This window comes from Pleurodeles waltl, chromosome 12, assembly GCF_031143425.1.
Source record: "Pleurodeles waltl isolate 20211129_DDA chromosome 12, aPleWal1.hap1.20221129, whole genome shotgun sequence".
In the NCBI taxonomy this organism is placed as follows: Eukaryota; Metazoa; Chordata; class Amphibia; order Caudata; family Salamandridae; genus Pleurodeles; species Pleurodeles waltl.
This window is the reverse complement of record NC_090451.1, coordinates 190285259-190310258: the sequence shown is the minus strand read 5'-3', so window position 1 is coordinate 190310258 and position 25000 is coordinate 190285259. Positions and strand designations below refer to the sequence as shown.

The window sequence follows — 25000 nt, the reverse complement described above, 5'->3', positions numbered from 1 at the left end:
CTGAACATATGGCATTGTGCAGTCAAATTGGAATAAAAGAAACAACACAACTAAACCCCCCTCCCCCCCGACCCCCCCCCACCCACCCTACATTTCACCCCATGAAGTATCTCTCTCGCCACAGAACATTGTGAATTAAACTTAATGGGTTGCATCAACAATTGACAACCCCAAAACTGACATCTGTAGACATAGTAGCAAACCCAACATGATTAGTACCCCAGTAAATCAAACCTGATGAGAGAACCTGTAAAGGAAGAATGGGAAATCTGACGGTGTCTGTTTGACGCTACGGTGCCTTCTCATCGCTTGCGCAAGAAGAGGACCTCTGGTCTGTAAGCCCTAAATCTTTCTTCCTGGATCAGCTCTGCGACGTCAGATTCTTCAGGCCCCCATGCATCATCAGTTGATTGGGTGGTGTTAGACCTGCTCCCTACCTCGGCAAGCTTCGCCCTAGTGGTGGGAAGCCTATGTCCTCTATCCACTCACATGCACTGTCCGGAGTTCCAAAGAGAGAGCCTTGCCCTCCATTTTGTTATCTGCCAGTTTTCTCATATCTTGGAGTATCAGGGAGACCTCAACTCCCACTTCCCCTACCAACGCCTCCCTGGAATCACGGATGGCCTGGAGAATGGTCGCTAAAGAGGCCTCTCCGAAAGATTAACTTTAGGGTGTAGCTGTTGAAGCGGCTGTGTCTGCATGGTTCTTGGTGGTGGGGGGGGGGGGGGGCTTTAGGGCCTGGTACTTACCAATTTTCCCCTGTGTAGTCACCCCCTCTCCTTTCCCTTTGCACTAGACCCAGCATTGCCCCACCAGTCAATAACATCGGCCTCCTCCCAGACCTCTGGGTCAGCTCAAGGGAGGTCCAAATAGGGGTGGATGGGAGGGCTGAAAGACTCACCTTCTCTGTGCAATTTCCTTGAGCCAAGTTAAGTCAGGCTGTCTTGAGCCCAGCCAGAGGTTGCCAGCTAACTGCAGATTTAACCCCCCCCCCTTGCCAAAGATGGGGCCAAGGGATGCAGGGGTGGGAAATCAGTTTTGGACTAAAGAAAGGACCAAACAAAGGCAGCCCAGGCCACCACTGTACCTGTGACCACATTCCAGGCTCCGAAGTCACCAAATAAACCTGCACCTCCAGCATTTGACCCCAGGAACTCCAGGTCTCGCAAGGGGTGGGAAAGGGAAGGTTGGTGGCCTCCATGTCTAAACTTACCCTCTGCTGCATTCCTTGTGAGGCGTGCGGACGTCTTGGCACACTTACCATAGCAGCTTCTGCCTCACCTCTGCTGCCACAGACCCACATGACCTCTTATGGGCCGACCACTGCAGTAACAGGGATGGTGTTGATTGTCTGATGTCTGTGGCCTCCTCCAGGGCACCATCGCTGCTATAGTTCCTCCCTCCTGTCAGTATCCAGCCAGAGTGCACTCACCCTGAGTGGGTAGGGGCTGTCTGCAGAAAGAGGCCCACTACGGCCCAGTCTCTCCACAGAGGGCTGCCAAGAGACATCCCGGGCCACACTGCGAGCCTTCATCCAGAGACACTAATAGGTAAGGGGAGCAGCAGTGCCCCAGCCTAGCGGGCTCACCATCTATTGTGAGGATGGTAAAGGATGACTGGGGAACGCACAACAGAGCTGTACAAGTTTGAAGTCGCCATCGTTGACGCCTGGCCATGCCCCCATTGTTCTCCATTTTTATTGTTTAAAACAAAGTCACAGATCTGGTCTGTTCTACATAAGAGCTACCATTATTTGTTCCCTAGTGAGCACGTCTAGCCCTAGGTCGAACTGGTTTTGACAAAATTATGAGGCCCTGACAGTGGCTCACAGTGGAGGTCCTGTCAACCCCAAATACATCTTTTTCCTCTTCAGGCATTGCCAAGACTTGGTAGAGTTATCGGCAAAAATAAATCGCCCCTTATCTTATCTTGAGTTAGCTGCATTGAGAAAACAAACCATCCATGCAGTTCCCTTGTCATCTATCAGTCTTTGGGAAGTTGTTTATCTAGCTGGGATTCCTATGTAGATGGCATTCTCAGACTTAGGGGTCATTATGAACCCCAGTGGTTCAGACCGCCATGCCGGCAGCGGCGGCGGCGGCAAAGACCGCCACCTACACGGTGGTCTGAACTGCCATATAATGTACACAGTGAGGGCTGCTTGTGGCGGCCCTCCTCCACCGCCAGGCTGCCGCCGACAGGCAGCCTGATGGTGGAGGAAATCATTAACCAACAGGGCAGCGCTGCCCTTCAGATAATGATCCTTTTTGCTCCAGCCGTTCCCTGGCGGGTTCCCCTGCCAGGAATAGCCTGGCGGAAGGGGTGCTCTGAGGGCCTCTACACTGCCCATGCACTTGGCATGGGCAGTGCAGGGGCCCCCGTGCAGTGCCCCGTTTTGCAGGTCACTGCCCAATTTACGGGCAGTAATCTTTGCGACGGGTGCTGCTGCACCTGCTGCACACCAACATTGGTTGCAGCTCCATTTGGAGCCGCTGTCAATGTTACAGCCCTTTTCCCTGCTGGGCTGGCGGGCGGAAACACTGTTTCAGACCCGCCCGCCCTGCGGGGGAAAAATTATATAGGCGGAATGGGGGTAGTAGCGCTGGTGGTCTTCTGTTGACCGCCAGCGCTGATCTCTGCGGTTTTTACCGCCAAGATCATAATGAGGGCCTATATCTAAGATAAGTTTACTCTCTTTCGATCTTCAAAAATAAACTTAAGACTTGCGTAATGTAATTACATCAGATCTTTAGGTCTGTCCTAGCCATCTCAATCAATATATCATAAACACTGATGAGTCCTTTTGTGTAGTAGTGTGCCTTAGGAAAATTTTTTACATCAAAGACAGATGATCTAGGATCTGTTGGTGACCCAGAACTGTCTAAGAGCCCTGCATGCAAACAGTTTACTATCTTTCTTAGCCTTGTAGGTTACAAAGTGTTGGTAGCAAGGGTAACTCGTAGTTATGTGGAACAAGGCCTTGTTGCTGCTTCAGGGGACTGATGGTGTGCCTGGTCCCAGCTGAGTTTGAAGGCTGATTTAAAAAAATAAAAAAAAATTGATGGATAAAAAAATAAAGGTTGATTAACAGTATGTTTGGATGGCACTAACTTGTGCGCTACCTGTCATAGAAGCTTACAGCATTTATGCCTTCTCTGATTGAAGCCAATCTAACATGAACTTGACTAGCAATGGTGACTGAAGCTTACAGCATTTCTGCCTTCCCTGATTGAGGTCAATCCTACAGGAACTTGACTAGCAACAGTGACAATTGGTAGGATCCTGGAATGAAACCATGGCAGTGGCCAGGGGTCTAATAAGCTGTGCTGTGGTGACGGTTCCGAGGCAAAGTGAATTTGCATCTTTCATTTCAGTGTACCACAGGCAGAGTAATAATGGCAACGGATGGTTGGAAACCTCATTTTTGTCAAATTCTAAAATATTTTATTCAATTACTTTCCTCTCCATGTATGATATTGTTATTCAAACGAAATCATAGTTGTATGTCAGAAGAACACATCTGATACATAGCCATCGCATATTAAAATAAACTACTCCAAGCTTACTCTCATTCATATAAACTTCTTAATAATTGATGTTGAGGGGGAGTCACACTTCTGATCCTGTAGTTTTTATCTAAGGATGCAGAATGTATTATTCTACACTGATGCCTTTCTTCCGCCAATCAATTTCTTATCGACTATGCCATTGCTTCAGCATTTTTAGTCCTTACGCTATCATCAGTTTTCTATATATTTTAGTTATTATATAAAAGAACTCTACTTGTGCTTCATAAAAGGCAGGCAACTTGCCAACTCTAGGTTCATGCCCAAGGTTCCCTCGAACCTTCACCTAAACGAACTGTCACTCTCCATTCCTTTTCTCTCCACAATCAACCAAGTCAGGCAGTGGAAGGATCCTGACAATTATCAGATGTGTGTAAATGTATTGGGTTCTGTTTGGAGAAGACTAAAGGCATTTGTACTTCTGGCTAGTTATTTGTCTCATTCGGCCACCCAAGCAGAGGTCTCCTGCTATTGAAATAAGGAATTGCCTGTTGCTTGTCCTCCTGCATCACCTTTTGTTGCAGTATAAACTAAGCACCCTTTTCAAAGTAGAGTGATGGCCCAGTCCACCAGAAGCATGGCAGTGACAACTGTGCTCTACACAGGAGTACCCCTCATGGTAGTTTGCTATGCAACCTGGAAAAGCAGACACACTTTCACCAATTACTGCAGCCTGGATGTGAATGCAGCAGCCCACCGTCAGCAGCGGGTCAAGAAGTCTCATACAACCGGTTACAGTAGAGGTGAGCCAGCTTCCCACTTTATTCACGTTTAACTTACTGTTTGCTATTATGATTCACTTGTGTAAATCTATTAAATATCCAGTGCTGGAGAAGAATTTAGTTACTTGTTTGTAACTTCACTTCTCTCCATTAGTATAATTAATAAGTTCACATGTGATCCTCCCTTCTAGGTCAGAGGTGCTCAGTATCTCTCATGTGTATCCTTTTCACTTGCGCTATGAATTCTGAGCTGTGAGGGCTGAGTATTAGAGGTCAATAACTCAACCTCATTGGCTGAAGTTTTGGTTGTGTCAAATGAGATGCATTAGCTACTAAACAAATACTTGTTGGGCCTGTGTCCATTTTAAAACTGTTCACTGCTGTGTAGAGGTACCAGGCATTTCCGGCCTGACAGGGAATGATTCAAGCAGGTGAATCTATGCAAGATACCAGTGCTGGAGAGCTGAAGTTACAGGTAAGTAACTAATGTTTTGCCCAGTCAAGTGACATGGTAAGTGGGCATCTAGGGTATGGCAAGGAGCGGCATAGTAACCAAACCTCTTCTCCAGTGGATTTTCATTATTATTCATAAGCATTTAATAGATTGACCCATGTGTGGGATCCCTGAGCATTTTAAAACAAGCAAAAACATAAATATGCATAACGTAGAGAGAGAGATACGTTGCACAGCTCAATAGAATATCCAAATTTAAACTATAAAATTTGGCAACATTTCAGTAGGTTATATTGGACATGTGGTCTTCACAGGCAAACACAGTGACCATTGTTGGTGAGCCTTTCTTTACTTAATTGGAACATGGTTGTTTCCATATATCATTGTGTCATGACATTTGCATCACTGCAGTCTCTCTCTTGTCTTCATACAGTCCCTTCTTTCTTGTGGATACCCTATAGTTCACGCTTAAGGAAGTGATCCAGACCGTGGAGTGACATGAAAGAGGCATAAATATGATGATCGCCATCCCAAGAGCATCGTCCCCTCTGACTAGGAATGTTTGCCCCACCCATTTAAAAGGAGTTCCCACCTTAAGCACATTCTCCAACAGTATGGACGATAAATGGAAACATGGCGAGGATTCACGTCTTTGGCTACCTTGTCCCATATCACCCATATCATGTACCATGGCACCCCCGCCAGCCTATATCGTGAGTCTTTTCTGAAGTCCAGTTCCCTGCTCCCGCCTTATGCATCACCACCGCTGCTGAATGAGCCACCAAGGATTGTGGGAAAGGATGCATGATTGTGAGAAGACGTGTACCTCTTTCCTGTTTTAACGCTGTTGAATAAATGCCTTTTGAACTTTTTGAGCAAGGAGCAGTTTTTGGATTCCCTGTGGCAAACTCCATTTTTAAGGCTGTTAACTGGTGACCGAGAAGGAAAGTCCACGTTCCCCAGAGATGATTCTGATGTTTGAAACATTGACGTGCAAAAAGGTTGTAAGGTAAGGACCACTGGAGGACTCCGGGATTGCACTCTTTATCTAAGGCTGGCCATTGCAGGAGAGCATCATCAGTCTGATCAGTCTATACTGGAAAATGTTGGCCCAACAAAATATATCTCCAAGAATCAATAGCCTAAAATTCCTTCTCGAGCGTACCCTTGAAGTATCTGTTTGGAGTAAGTAGCCTTGAGATAAATCTGGGCTTCTCAGTAGAGTCTGTGAGTCAAAAAATGTCCTCTCATATCTTGGAAAGCTTTATCTTGTTCTGAATCCTAAGGAATCTTATTGGGGACATATTGATGCAACAGGCTTGTCATACAAGCAACTATTTTTTTTAAATAAGGGACTAAAGTGGCAAAAATAGTCTTCAAAACCTAAAAATGCCCTGATTTTAGTTTTTGTGGTAGATAGGAACGGTTTCAGGAACCTCAATTTTGGAATGTTTGGGCCAATTTTACCTTTCTCAGCTGTGTTCCTCAGACACTTCACTTGACTGTCTGCCAGAACACAGAGGCATGGAGCGTGAGTGGAGGCATATAGGGGTAAGACAATTTGTGCCCTCGCCCTATAGCCTTTAGCTTTAAATACTGTGACAGTGCTGAAAACTGTGGCCAGAGTGAACAAGGGTGCACACCGGAGAGGAAGTTTGTGCCTTCACCTTATTGACTTAGGCCATGGATGCTCCGTCAGGGCAACATCCAGAATGAACATAAGATGATTTCTGAAAGCAGTGGGTGGGTGATGGACTAGATGGAACTAGGAATAGCATTCCAATTTTTGATGGCCAAAAAGAAGAAAGAACGTTTGCCAAAACTGCTCCCTTTTGCCTCAGGAGCAGAGAACAGAATTTGCAAGGCCAAATGGAGGATGTGTTGCGGGGAGGTGAAATATTGATTGCAAATTTAAGGGTTCCCATTTACGAGCGGCACTGTGGACCAGGCATAGAGATATACACACAATTCTTTTTATAATAGGCAGAATATAGAGTTCTTTGAGCTTACTAGTGATGGAGACAGAAACAGGAAGGCTCAGCAGAAGTGTCTGCAGAATGTTGCAGCTCTTGAGCAGGCAAATCAGGTACTGAGCAGTGCAAAGTAGGTAGCAGTGACCTGGACCCATCTGTCTGACGAAAAGTAGCTGGTGATCCATCCGGCAATTAGGATTTTTAGTTGATTTCACTGGAACATGAATGGGAGCCAAGCTCATGAGTCCATCAACGGGAGGACGAGCTGATAGACATTTAAAAAAATATATATATTTCTGTTTTATCCAAGTGATTATTCATCCAGTTAGTGATCTCCTTCATGCATATCATGTCCATACCAAACAAACACAATGGCTACAAGGGCCTGATGTAAATGTTGATTAGTGTGGGGCTCACATACAACCACTAAGGTGCAACACAAGCACCACTTTAACTATTGGAGCAGTATGGCGGTAGGGACACACTTTGAGTTCTCTTAGTTAAAAAACAGAACACAATCATTTGAGTTATTTTCTACAAATACCTAATGTGAATAGGCTTGTCACCAAAGTAGTGTGGGAGGGGCACCTGATAGGTGCAAAAGGACCAAAGCTGAGGGGTTGCCCTTGTCCAGTAACATTTAGAGATTGTCCATGACCGAAATAAAAAAATTCAGTGCTATGAGCCACACAGAAGTTGGACTGACCAGGTTAAAAAAATACATTTGAATCAAGGAAGTGGGAAAGTTGTTTAACTGATCTCTATAGGACTTTATATGATAAAGGCAGTAGTGTGACTGGCGTGAAAATGCTAAGAATAGTCTGGTCAACTGAATGTTTCTTTAACAAGAGGATGGATGACTTGTGCATGTTTCCATAAGGGTGGAACAGTGGTGGATCTCAGAAAGATGACACTTAAATCTCTTATTGCTGGGTTTACAATGTCTACCCGAAGAGAAGAAAATACAAGAGCAGCACGGGTCTAATGGTGACCTGGACTTGATGGTATAGATGAAACTAAGGGTATCTTGTAGAGACAGTTCAAAAAAAGCATTCTAACCTCTGATAGTCTTTGGATTCTAGAAAGGAATCCAGAAAGGATAGTGATTCAATAGGGGAAAGCAAAAGGAAAGCCCCATAAGTGTTAGAAAGTTTATTCAGGAAGAAAAAGGGAAAGTTACCACAAAGTTTGTGCGCCAAAGGAACTTTATTGGTAAAGGTTGTAGGTAGAATATTGTTGATCGAGAAGATCATCCTAGATGAATTAGAGGAAATATTAATTTCCTATGTTGTCCAATATATGTTTGGGAGGCAAATCAGTAATTGATAACTTTTTAGAGCAGTTTAATTGGTAGGTCTGATATATTCCTCTTAGGCTAACGTCCAGACATGCTCCAAGCATTTTCAATTGCACTTAGCCTGGCATAATTCTTCATTATACCATGGTGCTGAAGGCGGTTTGTTATGGCACAGTTGTTTATTATGAATTGTGGCAAGAATCCACCACCTCTGAGGCCCAGTTGTTAAAACATATGAGTAGCTTTGGCCATATCATGTCATGTGGTTCTAGGTGAACATGTGTAAACAACTGAGAAAGGGACTGCTAAGTGGTCAGTTCACTTAAGTGAAAAGGCTCCGATGTTTTGACACCAATTTAATTGAAAAACAAATGGTCCAGCAGTTGACTCGCCTTGCGGCTAACAACACATGCCAGCTATTGTGGGCATAAGCTTCCTAATGAATCATGAAAAAGTCAGGATCACTGATAACTGAAAAACTAGCAAACTTAAGTAGAAATGGAACATCGAATAATTACACGAAAGGAATTGGTTGCAATGCTAGCTCACCCTCATATGCTCTTGCGCAATGCCAGGTTTCAGTATATCCATTTTAACATGCTGCATCTCACTGCTTTAACACCTGCACACCTTAACAAAATATACACCACTATTGGCTCTAATTGTCTTCGGTGTCCTGCTACTGATGTGGATATCAAGCCCATGTTCTGGTACTACCCTTTATCTATTGGATATTGGAATGAGATTACAACATTTTTAACATCGTTAGCAGGTAAACCCGGTGTGCATTATCCTGAAAGTTTTTTTTTTTTTATATACTAGATTTATAAGCCTGTCCAAACTCCGGAAACATTGACAATCAATTCTTAGACCTAGACTTTTTATTGTCACGCTGCCTACTCCCTATGTACTGGAAGACCTATGTGGGAAATTTGACTGGCAAACCACGGTGACCCACTGGGCCCAAATACATTTGTCTCACTGAGGAGAGAGGATGCATATAGATTGCATCATTGTCCTATTGCCCGCTTCTGGGACGACACTAGGATGCCCTAGTCTTGGGCATTGACCTCCGGCTTGGCAGCATCTCACACAGTCTTGGGATCGAATCGACCCTTCGATCTGAGCATTTTGGTTCAGAGTAAGAAGCCTTTCACATCCGCTTTGGAGCTGACAACTTCGAGCCGATGCAAAGTTTCCACTCCAAAAACTTCAGAAATGAAGATTCTATCTTCCAGGGGCTCCACCCATTCCTCGGAAGCAGCTTCACTAGTGGAGCCAATCCTCGAAATAATGGATGCTTGTCAGCTCCAGCTCCACATCCAAAAGGGAACAGGAAGAATAATTGCTTCTACCCGTGCCCTAATTAAGAGGAGACTTACTTTCCAAGAGACCTTGGTCACTGCTCCTCTTCCTAAAAAGGTCAACAAGGACAAGGCTAAAGTTTGACCTCAGCCTTCTCCACCTCACTCTCCAGTACTTCCTCCTACTCCTCCACAATCTCCTCCACTTATTGATGAGCCACAATTTTCTCCACAAGGTTCACCACCACCTCAGTGAGGTGGTTTAGGGGACATTCCGCAAGATCTTGACTATGGAAATTCATACAATACAGATCCCATATTACCTAATGACCCTGATTTATACCCTGCATGCCCTTCACCTCTAAAGATGCAACTTCATATCAGCAGATCATCGTACAGGCATACAAACTCACACTGACCCTATTGAAGAGGATTTTCTCTTCGATACACTGACTGCCACCCATTAATAAAGTCATTTTTTGCCTATGTTACTAGGTATCCTAGACATGCCACAGACATTTCTAACGAACCTACTAGGTCAAGAGTTCTTACCCCAAGGGTAGGTTTTCAAAAAATATATAAGGCAGCACCTACAGACCCTATATTTATTAGAACGCAAATACCTCTTGATTCTATTGTTGTCAGCACAGCATGGAAACGTGCTAACTGCCATTCAATGGGAGGGCTCCTTCCCCTGATAAGGAAAGCAAAACTCTAGATGCAGCAGGGAAAAGTGTGGCTGCACAAGCGGCCAGTCATTGGCGTATCGCTAATTCGCAGGAGCTTTGGGCACGTTATGATAAGCCCACTGGGATGAGATGGAGGATCTCCTCCAGTACCTCCCAGAGGAGCATCGCAAAAGGGGCCAGGAAATAGTTTCTGAATGCCAAACTATTTCAAATAACACTACCAGGTGTGCCATGGATGCAGCTGATACCGCGCCATGTGTTTATTAATACCAGTATTATTATTAGAATGCATGCTTGGCTTAGATGTTCAGGCTTCAAGCCAGAAATTCAGCATGCAGTTCTCAACATGCCTTTTGACAGGGAATACTTGTTTGGTCAAGAGGTTGTCACCACCATAGAAAAGCTCAAGAAAGATTCTGAAGCATCTAAGTCTATAGGGGCCATACTCGCCACACCACAAAGGGGTCATTTTAGTCACCCACAATTCAGAGAAGGCTTCAAATCATTATCTACTGAGCCTTCCACCTCCCACACTAAGCAATGCACCCATTACTATAATAAAGGTTCCTTCAGAGGTGCAAATATTAAAGGTAGAGAAAAGGCCTCCACCTCCTAGAGGGTCTGCCTCTAACACATGCCAGTGACTACTTACACCTTCCGCCAGCTCACACCTCTCCAGTAGGGGGAAGGCTACTGCATTTTTATCCACAATGGCCCAATAGAACCCACTGATCTGTGGTGATATTAATTATCTAACATGGTTATTGCCTAGAACTCATCTCCACTCCACCAAATATTCCCCCTCGCACTCACAAACTTTCACATGCCCATCTTACTCTTTTAAAAGAAGAGGTACAATCCCTTCTTGTCAAAGGGTCTAAAGAGCCAGTTCACCTCTCATACCAAGGGCTAAGAGTATAGTTCCTATACTTCCTTATACCAAAGAAAGATGGGCCACTAAGACTGATTCCAGATCTCAGAACACTCCATCTATACTTTCTCTTAGAGCATTTCTATAGGGTTACTTTCCAAGATATAATTCCCCTATTACAGCAAGCAACTTCATGACCGCTTTAGATCTGAAGGATGCTTACTTTCACATTCCCATTCATCTAGCATACTGCAAATACCTCCCATTTGTCATTATGGGGAAACATTATCAATTCAAGGTCTTACCATTTGGGGTCACGACCACTCCCAGGGTCTTCACAAAATGTCTAGCGCTTGTTGCCGCATTCCTCAGAAGGCAACCCATCCCTGTCTTCCCCTACTTGGATGACTGGCTCATCAAAGCCAGTACCATCCAACAATGTCAATGTCACACTCTGCACACAGTAGACCTTCTCCACACCTTGGGATTCACACTCAACGATCTCAAATCCCGCCTCCAACCTTTACAGAAACCGCCCTATCTGGGGGCAATTCTCAATGCTCAGTCAGCATTGGCATATCCAAGCCCAGCTCAAATTCAAACGTTTCACACTTTTCTCTCCCAACTACAAAAAAAACACACTTGCACATGGAGAGCAATGATGCAGTTACCAGGGATGATGGTGCCCTGCATTGCCATCGTTCCTCATTCCAGACTACACATGCGTCCCTTACAGCAGTACCTATCTCATCAGTGGTCTCAGTTGCAGGGTAATCTCCAATATCTAGTATTGTTGGACCGCCAGACTCGCTGCTCTCTATAAAGGTGGAATACTATCAACCATTCCAAGGGACTGCCCTTTCAAGACGCTGTGCCTCAAGTCACTTTTACTACTGCTGCATCACAGACAAGTTGGGGAGCTCACCTCAACAACCTCAGAATACAAGGTATGTGAGATCCCATTCAGCAAACCTTTCACATCAACTACTTGGAGTTACAGGGTGTCTTTCTAACATTCAAAGCCTTTCTACCACAACTCTCCCACAAAGTGGTTCTAGTCCGCACAGACAGCATGACAGCCATGTATTATCTACAAAAACAGGGGAGGGGGCAGTTCTTCTCAATTGTTGGGTTTTGCTCAGACAATTTGGAAATGGTTAATTCACCACCACATTCACCTAATCCCAGAATATCTTCCAGTGATGGACAACCATTTTTCAGACCTCCTCAGCAGGATGCAGCAACAAGTCCACGAATGGGAACTTCACCCACAAGTACTTCACCTATACTTTCAGAGGTGGGGAACACCAAAAATAGACCTCTTTGCCACCGCAGAAAATTCAAAATGCCAAACCTTCGCGTCCAGATACCCACACCCTCAGTCCAAGGGCAATGCTCTATGGATGAATTGGTCAGGGATATTTGCTTACGCTTTTCAGCCTCTCCCACTCATTCAGTCTCTAGTTGGAAAAATGAGACAAACATCAATGATCCTTGTAGCACCCACATGGGCACGTCATCCTTGGTTCACAACGCTGTTGGATCTATCTGTAGTTCGTCATGAGAAATCCCCTAACAGGCCAGACCGTCTCACTCAAAGGCAAGGTCAAATCAGACATCCAGACCCCAAAACACTCAATCTTGCGATATGGCTCCTGAAGTCATAGACTTTCGTTATTTGAATCTTCCCTCAGAATGTATGGAAATTCTTAGAGAGGCACATAAACCTGCAACCAGACAGTGTTATGCTGCAAAATGGAAACGTTTTGTGTGCTACTGTCAACCTAAACACATTAACCCACTCAAGACATTATCTCCTACTTTTACAAAAAGCTAACTTGGCATACTCATCTGTTAGACTTAATTTAGCAGCAAACACCTTTTATTCAGGATTCCAGTTATCAAAGCTTTCATGGAAGGCCTCAAAAGAGTCATTCCATCCAGGATTCCCAGTCCCATCATGGAACCATAATGCTGTACTTACTAGACTCATGAGCCCACCTTTTGAGCCTAAGCACTACTGTTCTTTGCATTTTTTTTCATGGGAAGTTGCCTTTTTAGTAGCAATCACTTCTCTAAGACGTGCAAGTGAAATACAGGCTCTAACTGTAGAAGAACCATTCTTCCAGCTACACAAAGATAGGATAGTTCTTAGGACAAACCCTAAATTCATTCCAAAAGTAGTTTCACCATTTCACAATAATCAATCGAGTTGCTTGTCTTTTTCCGACAGCCAGGCTTGGTTGCAGAGAGAGCTCTTCACACACTAGATGTTAAAAGGGCTCTTATGTATTACATTGATAGGACCAAAAACTTTAGGAAATCTAAACAGCTTTTTTGTAGCGTTTTCCATGCCTCATAAAGGCAATCCAATTTCAAAAACTGACATAGCCAGATGACTACTAAACTTTGTTCAGACTTGCTATCTTAAAGCCAAAAGGCAGTTACCTAGTACTCCCAGAGCACATTAAACAAGAAAAATGGGTGCTTCTATGGCTTTTTAGGTAACATTCCAATAGCAGACATTTGTAATGCCGCTACTTGGTCTACGCCACATACATGTACTAAACACTGTTGTGTAGACGTTTTAGCACGGCATCAAGCTAATGTTGGACAAGCGTTGGTCAGGACACTTTTTCAAGCTACCCCAACTCCTACAGGCTAGCCACCGCTTACTTGGAGGGGACTGCTTTACAGACTATGCAAAGCAGGTGTATCTATAGCCGCACATGCCATTGAACGGAAAATGTTATGTACTCAGTAGACATCTGTTTGTGGCATGTAGTGCTGTAGATTCACATGCACCCTCCCTCCTCCCCAGAAGCCTGTGGTCGTTATTAAATAAATATTGTATATATGTGTATACACTGCATGCACAGCTCTTTTCCTTATTTTCTATATATATTCCTTATCTCACCCACCTGCAAGAAGACAATCTTGATGCCCATGCGCAGTATCACTGAGAGGAGGAGTCACCCGATCTTGTGACTTCAAAAAATTCTTAAACAAAAACAAATTAGAGCACACAGAGCCCAGCACTAGATGGCGGACTTATACAAACCATGTGAATCTACAGCACTACATGCTGCAAACAGATGTCTACTCCCAGATGTTATCCACTGTAGATTGGGGCCTAGTATTTGTGCAGTATGATTTGCTAAGTCATTTGGGACGCGGGCATCCAAATGATGGTGTTGATACATTCTAATGCCAGTGTAACGCATCATTGTGGCTGGGGCGAGTTTGTGGAGGAATTCACATTCTGCTTCATTATATTAGCGGATGGGTCATTTTTAAGGTCTGACTCTTTCAAGCAGCACAGTTCCTTTCTGAACTCAGTAGTCATTAGGAGTGGGGGGCGGGAGTAAATACTAGTTAAAAAAAAAAAAAAAGATCTGGTGAGGCTAAATGGCACTGGTACAGTGAGGACCCTATCTGCAGAAAAGTTTAATTTGACTATTTGTAGGTGACATGGCCAAAAATTAACGTTGCACCACACTTTTATGATGCATATAGAGCTAGCAAGAAAATTATATAATGCGGTTACACATGACATGGTCTAGATTATGAGCAGGAACTCTTAGCCACAGTAGGTGTCTATCTGTTTGTGAAACACATGTGCTATAGGTAGAAGAACCATTTTGAAATCAGAACATAGGAGTACATATTCTGCCAAAGGTTGCCTGTGGGAGTATATAGAATCTGGATATTCATTCAGATGTATGGGCTCCATGTCATAAAATGTCTCTAGCAGTGATATGTGGGCCAAAGATTCATGTTTCAATTGAAACCAAAGTATTACATCATGCAGACTCACCTTATGGATCTGTAATCCGTAAAATACTTTTGCTTTGTTTTCTAGTAAAATTAGGATTAGGCCTTTTGTGGGATGGACAGTGCCTAAAACCATCCATTTCAAATCATCTTAATTATGGCCTAGGTCCAAGAAATGGTTGGTCATACAGGTTGACAATTTCCTTGTTATCATCCCAACATACCTTAATTCACAAGGGCAGGTGATCACATATTCAATGTTACACTTGGTATGTATTCTCGCCTGCCATGCGCAATAGTCTCGGATCAGTTTCCTTAATAGTTATGGTAAATGGAAAAACAGTGCAGTGGCCTCATGGAAAGTGTCCCATAACAATTTGGAGTCCCCAGATGGTGTATTGTTGCTCATTTGGATGTTTGTGTCTGTGTTTCTTTGTGTTGTATGTATCAGAATGTCCCTTAGTTTGCATAATTTCTTAAAGACAAACATGGGATTTGGCTGCTGCATTATGCCAGTGTTCAGAATTTGCCAGTGCTTGTTGGTGACCTTCTTAATGTTGTTAGAACCTAGTAAATGGTCAGGCAGGTTCTTTCATTCTTGGTTCTTATTATGGGTTCTCGTAGAGCTTCACAGTTCTTTCATGCTCATTTATTTGCTTTTCCACTTATCTTAGTGGTCTCCTTCATATCCTTTAATTTCAAGGCCAGTTATTCAGCTTGTCTGACACATGGAGTTTATCACCCAGTTTCTGCATGGATTTTCCCTAAGTTTCAGGGATGAAAACTGTTGAATCTTAGCAAGCCATTGCTGTTAGTGGATTTATGATACACCGCTGAGATCAACTGTCCTCCTTTGGGGGTGATATTCATATCCAGAAAGAAATTGCATCTGAGGATCTAGCATGTTGATCCAGGCTACAAGTCATGTGGTGCTTGTTCGTTGGACAATGTGATCAAATATCAGCACTATAGCCAAATTTGATGCTCATAAGGGTTCTGTTCAGTTACATTTTCTACATTTTAAAACTGTACATCTAAACTTACCTGCCTGTGTCCAAAAGTGCCTTCCATTGATGTCGTTTGTAATTTGTGGCATAATATAAATTTAAACTCAAAAAAGGTTTTCTTTGAAGGCCTGTGCTGTACATCCCATCACAAAATGACCAGGGGTGATGTATTCCAGTTCACTAGATTGTAGTATATTTTCTGTAACCTGGAATGTGGCATATTGAAGAATGCTGGTATAGATTGTCTTCACATCTAAACTACTAGGAAGTTCTTGCTCCTCATCAAATTGAATGCCTTTGATGTTCAGGATTTACTTTGTCTCTATCTTATGATGGCAACTTAATCACTAAAAGTCTCAAGAAAAGGCCCAGAGAGTAAATCAATCCCATGAACTATGTCCTGGTTGGTGGTGTTGAGTTTTATGAATATTTCACAGCATATAGAAGTAGGGAGCCATAGGATGGGTGTTTATCTAACAGTCCTATTCTAATTTAGTGATCTAGCCCTCACTTTCTGCTTGAATCACCATAGATTGTATGGTAGGGAAGATACTAGGGGTGGAAGAATTCCATAGCTAGTTGAATCAGTAATCTGAGGCATTCTTTCCTGCATTCATTAGTGTGTTGGATAATAATCAGTCGACCTTTAGCCACTGGTTTGATTGGGGTGCAGTTGTATCTTGAAGTACTTTTCTTTCACAGGTTGACAAGTTCTGATATCGAGCCTTATCCTGAGTTTGCATGTCTCCTCTAGATTTTTTAAAACAGCTTGCTCATATGTTTGTACCTCCAGAGAGAGACTGCTGCAATGGGAAACAAGCCTTGATGGTTCCTCAAACCTTTATTCAACATGTCATCTGCATTCTCATCTACATTGACATTTGTGTTATTCATTCTAGCCCTGCACTACCCCCCCACAAAAAAATCTCTCTTCACCAAAATGCTCTAAGGTTGTGCGCATCATTGGAGACATACATTGCTTATTTATCCAGTTGAGATCCCTGTGATACATTGTAATTACAAGAAAGACTGTTATCCTTTCTGCTGTTGCAACATGAGCAAATAATGACACAGGTTTCTTCAATACACATAGTTTTATTAGATGACGGAACTGGAATCTACATGGCCAGCTTGCGATAGTGCTGGACATCAGGTGTATTTTTTTTAAAAATCTGTGAAGCCTGTAATTTTTATCAAGAATTGTAACTCGCATAACTGTTTTTTTTTTTTGGGGGGGGGGAGGGTGGTATTAGACATTCTGTGGGCAGTTTTCTGTTTCATTAGTTCGCATTCAGGCATGATCGACTAGATCATGCATAAATACTATGCTTATACAGCATTCAACTTGTTGTTTTCTAAAACATGAGTACATGTTAAGGAGCTTATTTCTTTACTGTTTGCTGTGCTGCTTTATGGAGAACTATAGCCTATGCACTGTGAAAGTACCTGTAATCTCATAATAGGTCACTGTATTTTTGCAAACATTTATGCCGTCAGTTACTCTGACTTGAAATCCATCTACAAACAAGATGAACTTGCCTTGAAGTAAAACACCTGTTGCCAAGAGTGATTGGCATGGGGCTGAGGAGAAATCATCTGCAGGAAGCTGGAGGAGGAGTGTTTATTGATTAAATAAGAAATGAGTGTGACAAGCCAGGCTTGAAAGAGCATAAAAAGTATGTATGAAAAGGTATTTATTGTCCAAGACCATGTGGTAAGAGCACAGTTCATATATTCTGTTGCTTATCCTGCTGTGTCTGTTCAGGTATAAATCCACGTGTGAAGTCTGGCCGGTTCATGAAAATCCTTCCTGATTATGAACATATGGAATACAGAGATTTGTACACCTGCCGTACGTACCGCATGTGTTGTAAACCCATTGCTTGGTGCAGTTTTGTATGCACAAGCCTGGAGGAGCATCCACTGTTGACCTTAACCTCATGAAGTGTATGATGGCTCACTTGATTGTGGCAAAGCCCTTAACACCGGAATTCTGAAAGCTTGCACTTTCCAAATGCTAGTCCATAGCTCCCCAAAGTGATCTTACGTAGAAATGCAATAGTTTTATGTTTGCTTAATGTTCTCTTTTGTAGCTTATTGTAAAAGAAGGCCTTGTTGGTTTAACTGGTGCCCATCTCCTTTCTTGAGTGATTATGTGTGTGATGTTTAGTGCTAACCTCATATCTTCTCGAAAGAAAATACAGAATTCCCTCAATGCTTAATTTTATTTGGAGTGTGGTGAAAGTATAAGAAGTGTACATTTTGTGAGGAAGCATTACCAGTGTTTGATATGAGGAGGGGATAAGTAGGTGTAAGTCGTGGGTGGGCAATAGCTTTGGAGTCAGTTTGATGGTTTAGGAACTGCACAAGTTTGACATAAAGGGGAATATTAGACAGCTGTGAAAGGAAAGGAGTCAAGAGATATCATAGAGGCAACACACAGAATGTACATTATATTCTATAGCAGTGACCCCTTGTCAGACAAAAATAGATCTTATGAGGAGCACCTGAATGAGGCCTTCACATTTAGACTTAAAAGTTAGTAGATGTTTTCAAAGTGTAGCTTGCAACCTATAGCAGTGGGGTTGCGATGCAGTCACGCTGACTAAGCATCTGGAATAGTGAAGAGTTGTTACTATAATGAGGATTGATGGTGTTAAATGTGCAGTTAAAGGTAATCCTAGTGAGAAGAACTAATTGTTGGATGCTTCTTTGTAGGCCTGAAGAATGGACAGCACAGTAGAGTGCACTACAGTTACCATGATAAGGATTGATGGTGTTGAATGCGCAGGTGAAGATAAGTCTATTGAGAGAAACTAAATGGTCGGATACTGCTTTGTAGGCCCAAGGAAAGGACAGCAAAGTGAAGCACACTACCATTTTTCAATTTAGCCTTCCTGTTTTTTTATAACACCTTTAAAAATAGCTCACAGTTTGTTTTTCTGAGAAAAAGTTGATGTGTACTTCGAAATCTCTATTAGCTGTGATAAGAAAATGAGAGAAACATGATAATTGTGATATTAGTCTCCTATCGGGTAAAGGCTCATTAGTTTTTAAATAAAAGTATTTCAGCAATTGCTAAACTAAGACAATTGAAAGTCAGTCATTTTATTGAATAGGCGAGTATTTCAGCAAGGCAGTTTGCTTACATTGAAATTGATTTACATGTCTTTTAACTGCTGACTTTGGCAGGGTAGGAAACAGAATGGTTAGCTTTTCTTATCCTGACGTATCCTTTGTAATTGAACTTACCCACCTGCTTTTGACTGTAATCAATGAATAGTCAAGTTGGTCCTGCATTGGCAGGTTTGCACGAAATCAACTAATGCTAGTTGAGATTTTCACAGTGGAGAGTGAACCGGGATTTTATTGACTATGGTCTTATCGTTTGCTCGTTAATTTTGGTGGTTAATTGTATTCTAGCCCCTTTCTTGACAAGAACTCTTCTGACCCATCAGTATTGGTTGTGGGTTTTCACTCTTTGTCTCAGTCAGTGTTGAGGAGTTGCATGGCTCTGGGGCGGACTCTTGATAAATACCAGGCCTTTACAGTAATGATTTGTTCAGCGTTCATAAAGAGTACATATTTTATGTGCAAATGAGACTTGGACCTGTACCTTTTTTCTGTGGGTCCCACTATGCCTTTGGGCCGATATCTTGCCAGCTTTTGGTGGGGGTTGCCCCCATGTCCTTGTGACCATTCCCTCTCCCTTTTCTTGTAGCTTGCTTTCCCTTCTTGCAAATCTATTCTTGCCCTTGATCACTTGCAGTATAGCTCCTGTTTCTCCACTGGCATAGCCCTTGGTTATCTTGAAAAAGGTTTTTTCTTGTAATCGGTTCTGCCCTTCTTGATCATGTTATCACTCTGCCTTTCTTGCAAGCATGTCCCATCTTTTTGGCAGATTAGCCATCAGTGCTCTAAATTTGCCATCCCTTTGTTCATTGTCAACTTCGAGATGCATTTTCTAGTTGCAAGTACAGCGAGAGCTCTGTTACTGAAAATGGTTAGTCACGGTCTAATTAATAATCTATCAATACAAAAAACATTAACCTCTCCTCCTTGAAGCCAGGTCGAAAGGAATGTTCTACAGCATCCCTCTATCTTTACAGTGTGTTCCTTACCACCCTTATGTAGGTTCTGCTTTTCCATTTCAGTGTACTAATCCTCCTCCTCCTCCCTGGATTTATCATAGCTCTGTGTACTGCTGAATATAACTGCGGAACGTGGAAAACAATTTTATGAAATGTTTTTTTTCCTTTTCTGGCAATGCACAGTGAACCTTTGATCTTACTTGTTAGTAATAGGTTAAATCAACTATGGCGATTCAAAATTATTCACTTAGGCAGGAAACAGGTTCTTTTGCATGCTGCTATTTTTGTAATCTCTGTAAAGCTTGAATTGTGTTTTTGGGCATGTGTGTCTTTCACACTGATGAAGCATGAAGTTTTTCCTTTTTTTTTTAAATCTTATTGATGACCCTGTTTTCTTGGTGGCGGTATTTACAGTTTTCTTTTTATTGTTCAGCAATTTAACTTCTAGGATTCACTAAAAGAAATGTTTTTATCTATTGTGTAATTGTTTACCAAATCGAAATTTTCTACTTATGAACTGCCTTTGTTCTTTCTTTTTCTGTCTTATTAATATATGGATTGTGTATTTTATTTTTCAATAGTGCTGCATCGGTACAGGCATATTTTAGGGTTATGGCAGCCAGATATTGGTCCTTATGGAGGTCTCCTGAATGTAGTGGTAAGTAAAAATGAAACATTTCTGGCTTTTCTCATACAGTGAATATTTGCTTATTGTTTACTGGTTTATTCATTATTTATTTGTATCATGCTAAGCATGTTGCCAATGGCTACTTTGCAGTACTTTGTGATGCAGTGTAGACTGCTAATCGTTTTACAAGATGTAATAAAGACAAAAATAAATCAGCTCACATGAATGATTCTCTTGGGGGGGGTCAGAGGCTGGTGATGGTCCTATAGAAAGCAGTTTGAGTTGAAAGGTGCTTTGAACCCATTGTTTTTCAGCAATTTTTTAAATGCCACTGAAGTGGGAGTGTCCACATGTTTATGTCCAAGACATTCAAAAGGTGTGTGTCCTGAACTAATGGCTTTCCCCATGTATCTTTCTCTTTTGTTTTAGTAGGCTTATCACTTTTTCATTTTTGGTGATTCCTGTTGGGAGTATAGTGGGGGAATCAGCTAATAAAGGTAGTTGTAACCTTCTGGTCAAAGGGACTTTTAGATGGAGCACAGAACTCTTAATTGTACCCTTTTCCCAGTTAGACATTTCTTAACTGTTTCTCTTTGGTGTTTGTTTCATTTTCTTTGTTTCTGCGTATTAGAAGGTGAGCTTCCGGACACACCTGTAGGTTTACCTTTATACTTTTTTTTTTATTTGGTTGTTAATGGGTTGTATGTGGAACTATTAAATCGTTGTAAATGCAAAGTTCACTCTTTCTTGGAGAGCAGTTCACTTTGCTCCTGAAGTTATACTAAACACTCCTCAGCTGCCTTGGAAAGCATGGAGAGGTGGAGAAAGCTCATTAAGAAACTGCGTAGTCATGCAACTGCTGTGCAGGTCTCTTCGGACCTCGTAGGGTCCCAAGGCACCTCAAGCTATCAATTAACCTGTTCAGTTCTACTTTCCAGGCAAAGAAGATGCTTAGAAAGAAGATGTAAAGCAGGCACCCTTATTAGCATAGGGTTGTGCTATTCATCAGGATTTCCCAGCCCTTGATTAAATATCTGAAGACGTCTGAGCATGATGTTGCTGTGGCATATATGGAAGTGAATGGAAACTTCAGTTAAATGTTTAATAGCTTCTCACCAGCGCTACCCTGATAGTTCTTGGAGGCTTTTCTCCAAATAGCAAGAGCATATCCATTAAGGGTGCTTGCACGACTCTTAAAGAACCAGTTGACCGTATCCATGCATGTCTTCTGAGAACACTGGTGCCAGTAGCTCTGCAGATGCAGTCTCTAGTGTCCAAACCAGCTCAGAGTAAGTATTGGGCTGCATCCTGACTATCCTGACTGGTTTGGCCTCGGGGCTCCCTGGGGTTCTCTGGGAGTGCTGGCAGGATGTCGCTGGCCATCTCCCACAGTGTGTGGTTGGAACTTCCCATAAAGCAAGCTGCATCAGTAGATCTGAGTGCTAGATTGACCACAGAAGTTGTTCTCTTTCCAAAAGCACATTTGACATAGGTCTGGATCAGGCTGACATTGGTTCAGGGTCCGAGATTGGTGTCTGGATCAGATCATCGATTAGCCCTGGTGGAGTCAATATATGCACCTGTATGGAAGGAACTGGTGTGAACTTCTGAGTAGAAGTCCCTGCTGGAACCAGGATGGGTCCAATGGTGTGCACTGCTGGGGCAGACAGCGTCTGGTGTAGAACGCTTGTAGAAGTCCGACTTGACACCCCTGTTCTCTGTGAGGCCTGAAAGTGCACCAGAGGGGCATGCCGGGACCCACTACAGGATCGGTTTGGACTCTGAAGACATCAGGTGTGGGTATTCCTTGTTACTCAACATGACGCTTTTGTCGCTATACTTCAAGTGGCAGGATGGGGTGGAATCTCTTGGCTGCCTTGCACTTGGGTCTAAAATTCAAATTTAATTTAACAGAAGATTTTGACTTGGAAGCAGATTTCTTGCTGGAGCGTCCTCGAGACCAGGATGATGACTGGGCCTGCAACTTGGCATGGGACCTATGCTTCGACTGCAACCTCTTCTTGTGTTCTGTGATGTAGAGGGCGCCTCTGGTCCTGAATCACCTTAGTCTGCTTGAGGTTGCACGACTTAGTTGTTCCTGGAGACCAAGAACCAGAGACCCCATGTGCAGGTCTGTGACAAGCATCTGCTTCCTCCAAACTCACAATGATTTAATCATTTTGTGTTTGGTGAGGGCATTGGCTTTATTATCCTGCGCACAAAGTTGGTAGAGGAGTTTCAACTTCATGTCAATTGGGGTGGAAAGAAAGGAACCCATGTCGGCACAGGGGGTGGTACTTATATGTAGCTGTGCTCCATCGCTTCTGGGGGATACGGAGTCATGGATGAGCTGCATTGCACAACCTACCAATGTGCAAGAGCATTGCTGAAGAATTCTCTGCACCTAGTCTGGCACGTTAGGGATATTCTAAAGGTGAGGAATCTGTGGTTTGAGATCCATAAATACACATGACACTGATACACAAACATTGTCTTCCCCAAATGTCTGAACAGTCATAAAAAAACACGGGCGGATAATATGAAGTTCATTCATTTATTTTACTCATGATGTATGGAACAAAGCAATTGTTAAAACTTTTTGGTTCTTCTCATAATGGAAGAACAGCCCTTTTAGGCCATTGGTTTCACTTGCAGTCTACTATTATTTGAAGTATATATCAATTGCCACAGAGGAAAAATTATTTAGTCCGGGGGTAAATCATCTAGAATCCCCTTAATGACTTGTAGGAACGCCTTTATTTTCTCTTTCCATAAACACCTCCCTTAAAAGGATATCAACGCTTTTCAGCCTGGCAGTCATTTATTCGCCTCCTCAGGGCAGTTTTACTAAGATCCCTTGTTTTTAGTTTCTTGAATTGATTAGATTCTGCAAACGCAGCGTTACTGCCTGATGTATGTCTTTTCACTGACCCTTTCTATTGGGCTAAAACTATCCCCCAAGTGCTTCCGAACCAGATTGTGTTCAGCATTCACCATGCTTTCTCTCATAACTTCAGGACAGATGCCTAAAAGAAGGGTGGTTCTTTGTACTTCATAAGAAGACTAACACAAAGAGTCTTTATCTCCAGGTCCCACCCCCCCGCCAAAAAAACACATATAACAACCCAAAAGTGTATTGTGTAAAAATTAAAAACTGACAACAGTAGAATTTATTTCTGCATTACGCTCCATTACAAACTAACCTAGCTTGATCTTCTGTAGGTCAATGTCATAGTGGGGAAGTTTGCACTGAATAGTTACATTGAAATGGAAGCATACCTGCTCTCCCTGGCTTACCAGGACCAACCCTCTTGCTAATCAGTATGACACATACCCACTGCTCTCACAACCACCGATGATGTAGAAGCACATCATACTTTATTGCAACATATGGCACTGACCAGTTGCTGAGCTAGAAGTGGAAGGTTCCTGTTTGCTTCTGAAAGCCTTGTAAATTAATTTTGCAGCTTTCAGTGAGATATTAACACATCACTAAACTGCTGTGTTGATTGACTGCTTATGTTACAGTACAGTAAAGTATTTGAGCGATCTCACCTCTTACACACTCGAACTCATTTCCAAACCTGACACTAGAAAGTGAAGATCATGATGACTGCTTGCATGAGAACTGTGCACCTATCAGCTAATTTGCATAGTAAAATGCTAGGTGCCGTGTGGAGGTCACTTGAAGCTGCAACAGCAACTCCAGGACTAATTGCCAACTCCACAAACCTCTTAACACACAGGGCCGTCACCAGAGGGATGACTTTAAAATCCTCATTCAGTATTTTAGGCAGGCAGTCTCAGTTCAAGATGGAATATTGATTTCTAGTATGTTTGAAGGCTTCCTTGGGTCCACCTGATTCTGCTAATGCACATATTTGTACAGGCTCTGCTTCCTAGTGTCACTCAGTTTCACGTATCTGGCTTCTGCCCAGAGGATTACAATTTGAATCATTTCTATTCATTTTAAGAATTTATCAAAGCGTTCCAAATGTTCAGTTTATCAATTTACTATTCATTAAAACAACATCAAAAAAGGGTGAGTGGTTGTAGGTGTTACTGCAAATAGTAGTTGGCAAGTATGAAGAATATTCTAAATCCAATTTGCCCTTTCAGCAGACCAGTGGTCCACCTTCTGACCAGTTGGAGCATGTAATGCTAACTTCTTTACATTTTCATGCCACTTGTACGCAATTTTTTCAGTGCAGTAAGCTAAGGGCAAAACATGTGATCAAATAGATAGTTCAGATACACACTAACTATAAGGTGCCAGGTTCTTCTCATAGAAAGAATGTGAGAAGATGTTGAGATGAGTATGGAGCAATCTGAGGTGAAAAGGCTGACTTTTCTAAATTTGAAGTTCTCGCTGGGTTATAGCAGTTTCAGAACAAGACTACACTTACTTGAACAGCCAAGCTAAATATGAAGTGCACAATATGTGGTAGAAAAATGTCAGTGCATTTAAAATATGTGTAACTATGTTGTAGTGCTAAGGCTAAAGTGGTGTTTCAGGTAGGTATAAAAACGAATTCACAAATGCTATTACAAACATACGGATCTACTTGAAATGACATTATCACAGTGTATTGCCAGCAGCCAGCCTCTTCATGAATGCAGCACC

The 25000-nt window shown here is 42.6% G+C and overlaps 1 protein-coding gene across 5 annotated transcripts in view; it reads left to right on the top strand.

Annotated features, from left to right (window-relative positions):
• Nucleotides 1-25000, top strand: part of FBXO31 (F-box protein 31) — a 205776-nt gene that overhangs the window by 67205 nt on the left and 113571 nt on the right. For 2 of the 5 annotated variants that reach the window (XM_069216504.1, XM_069216503.1), the window contains one exon: nucleotides 20330-20406. In XM_069216504.1, the coding sequence (XP_069072605.1) occupies nucleotides 20330-20406 (77 nt within the window). Of the gene's footprint in view, nucleotides 1-4171; nucleotides 4310-17422; nucleotides 17510-18375; nucleotides 18449-20329; nucleotides 20407-25000 lie in introns of all 5 variants that reach the window. The other 3 variants (XM_069216501.1, XM_069216502.1, XM_069216506.1) reach the window with 3 other exon arrangements.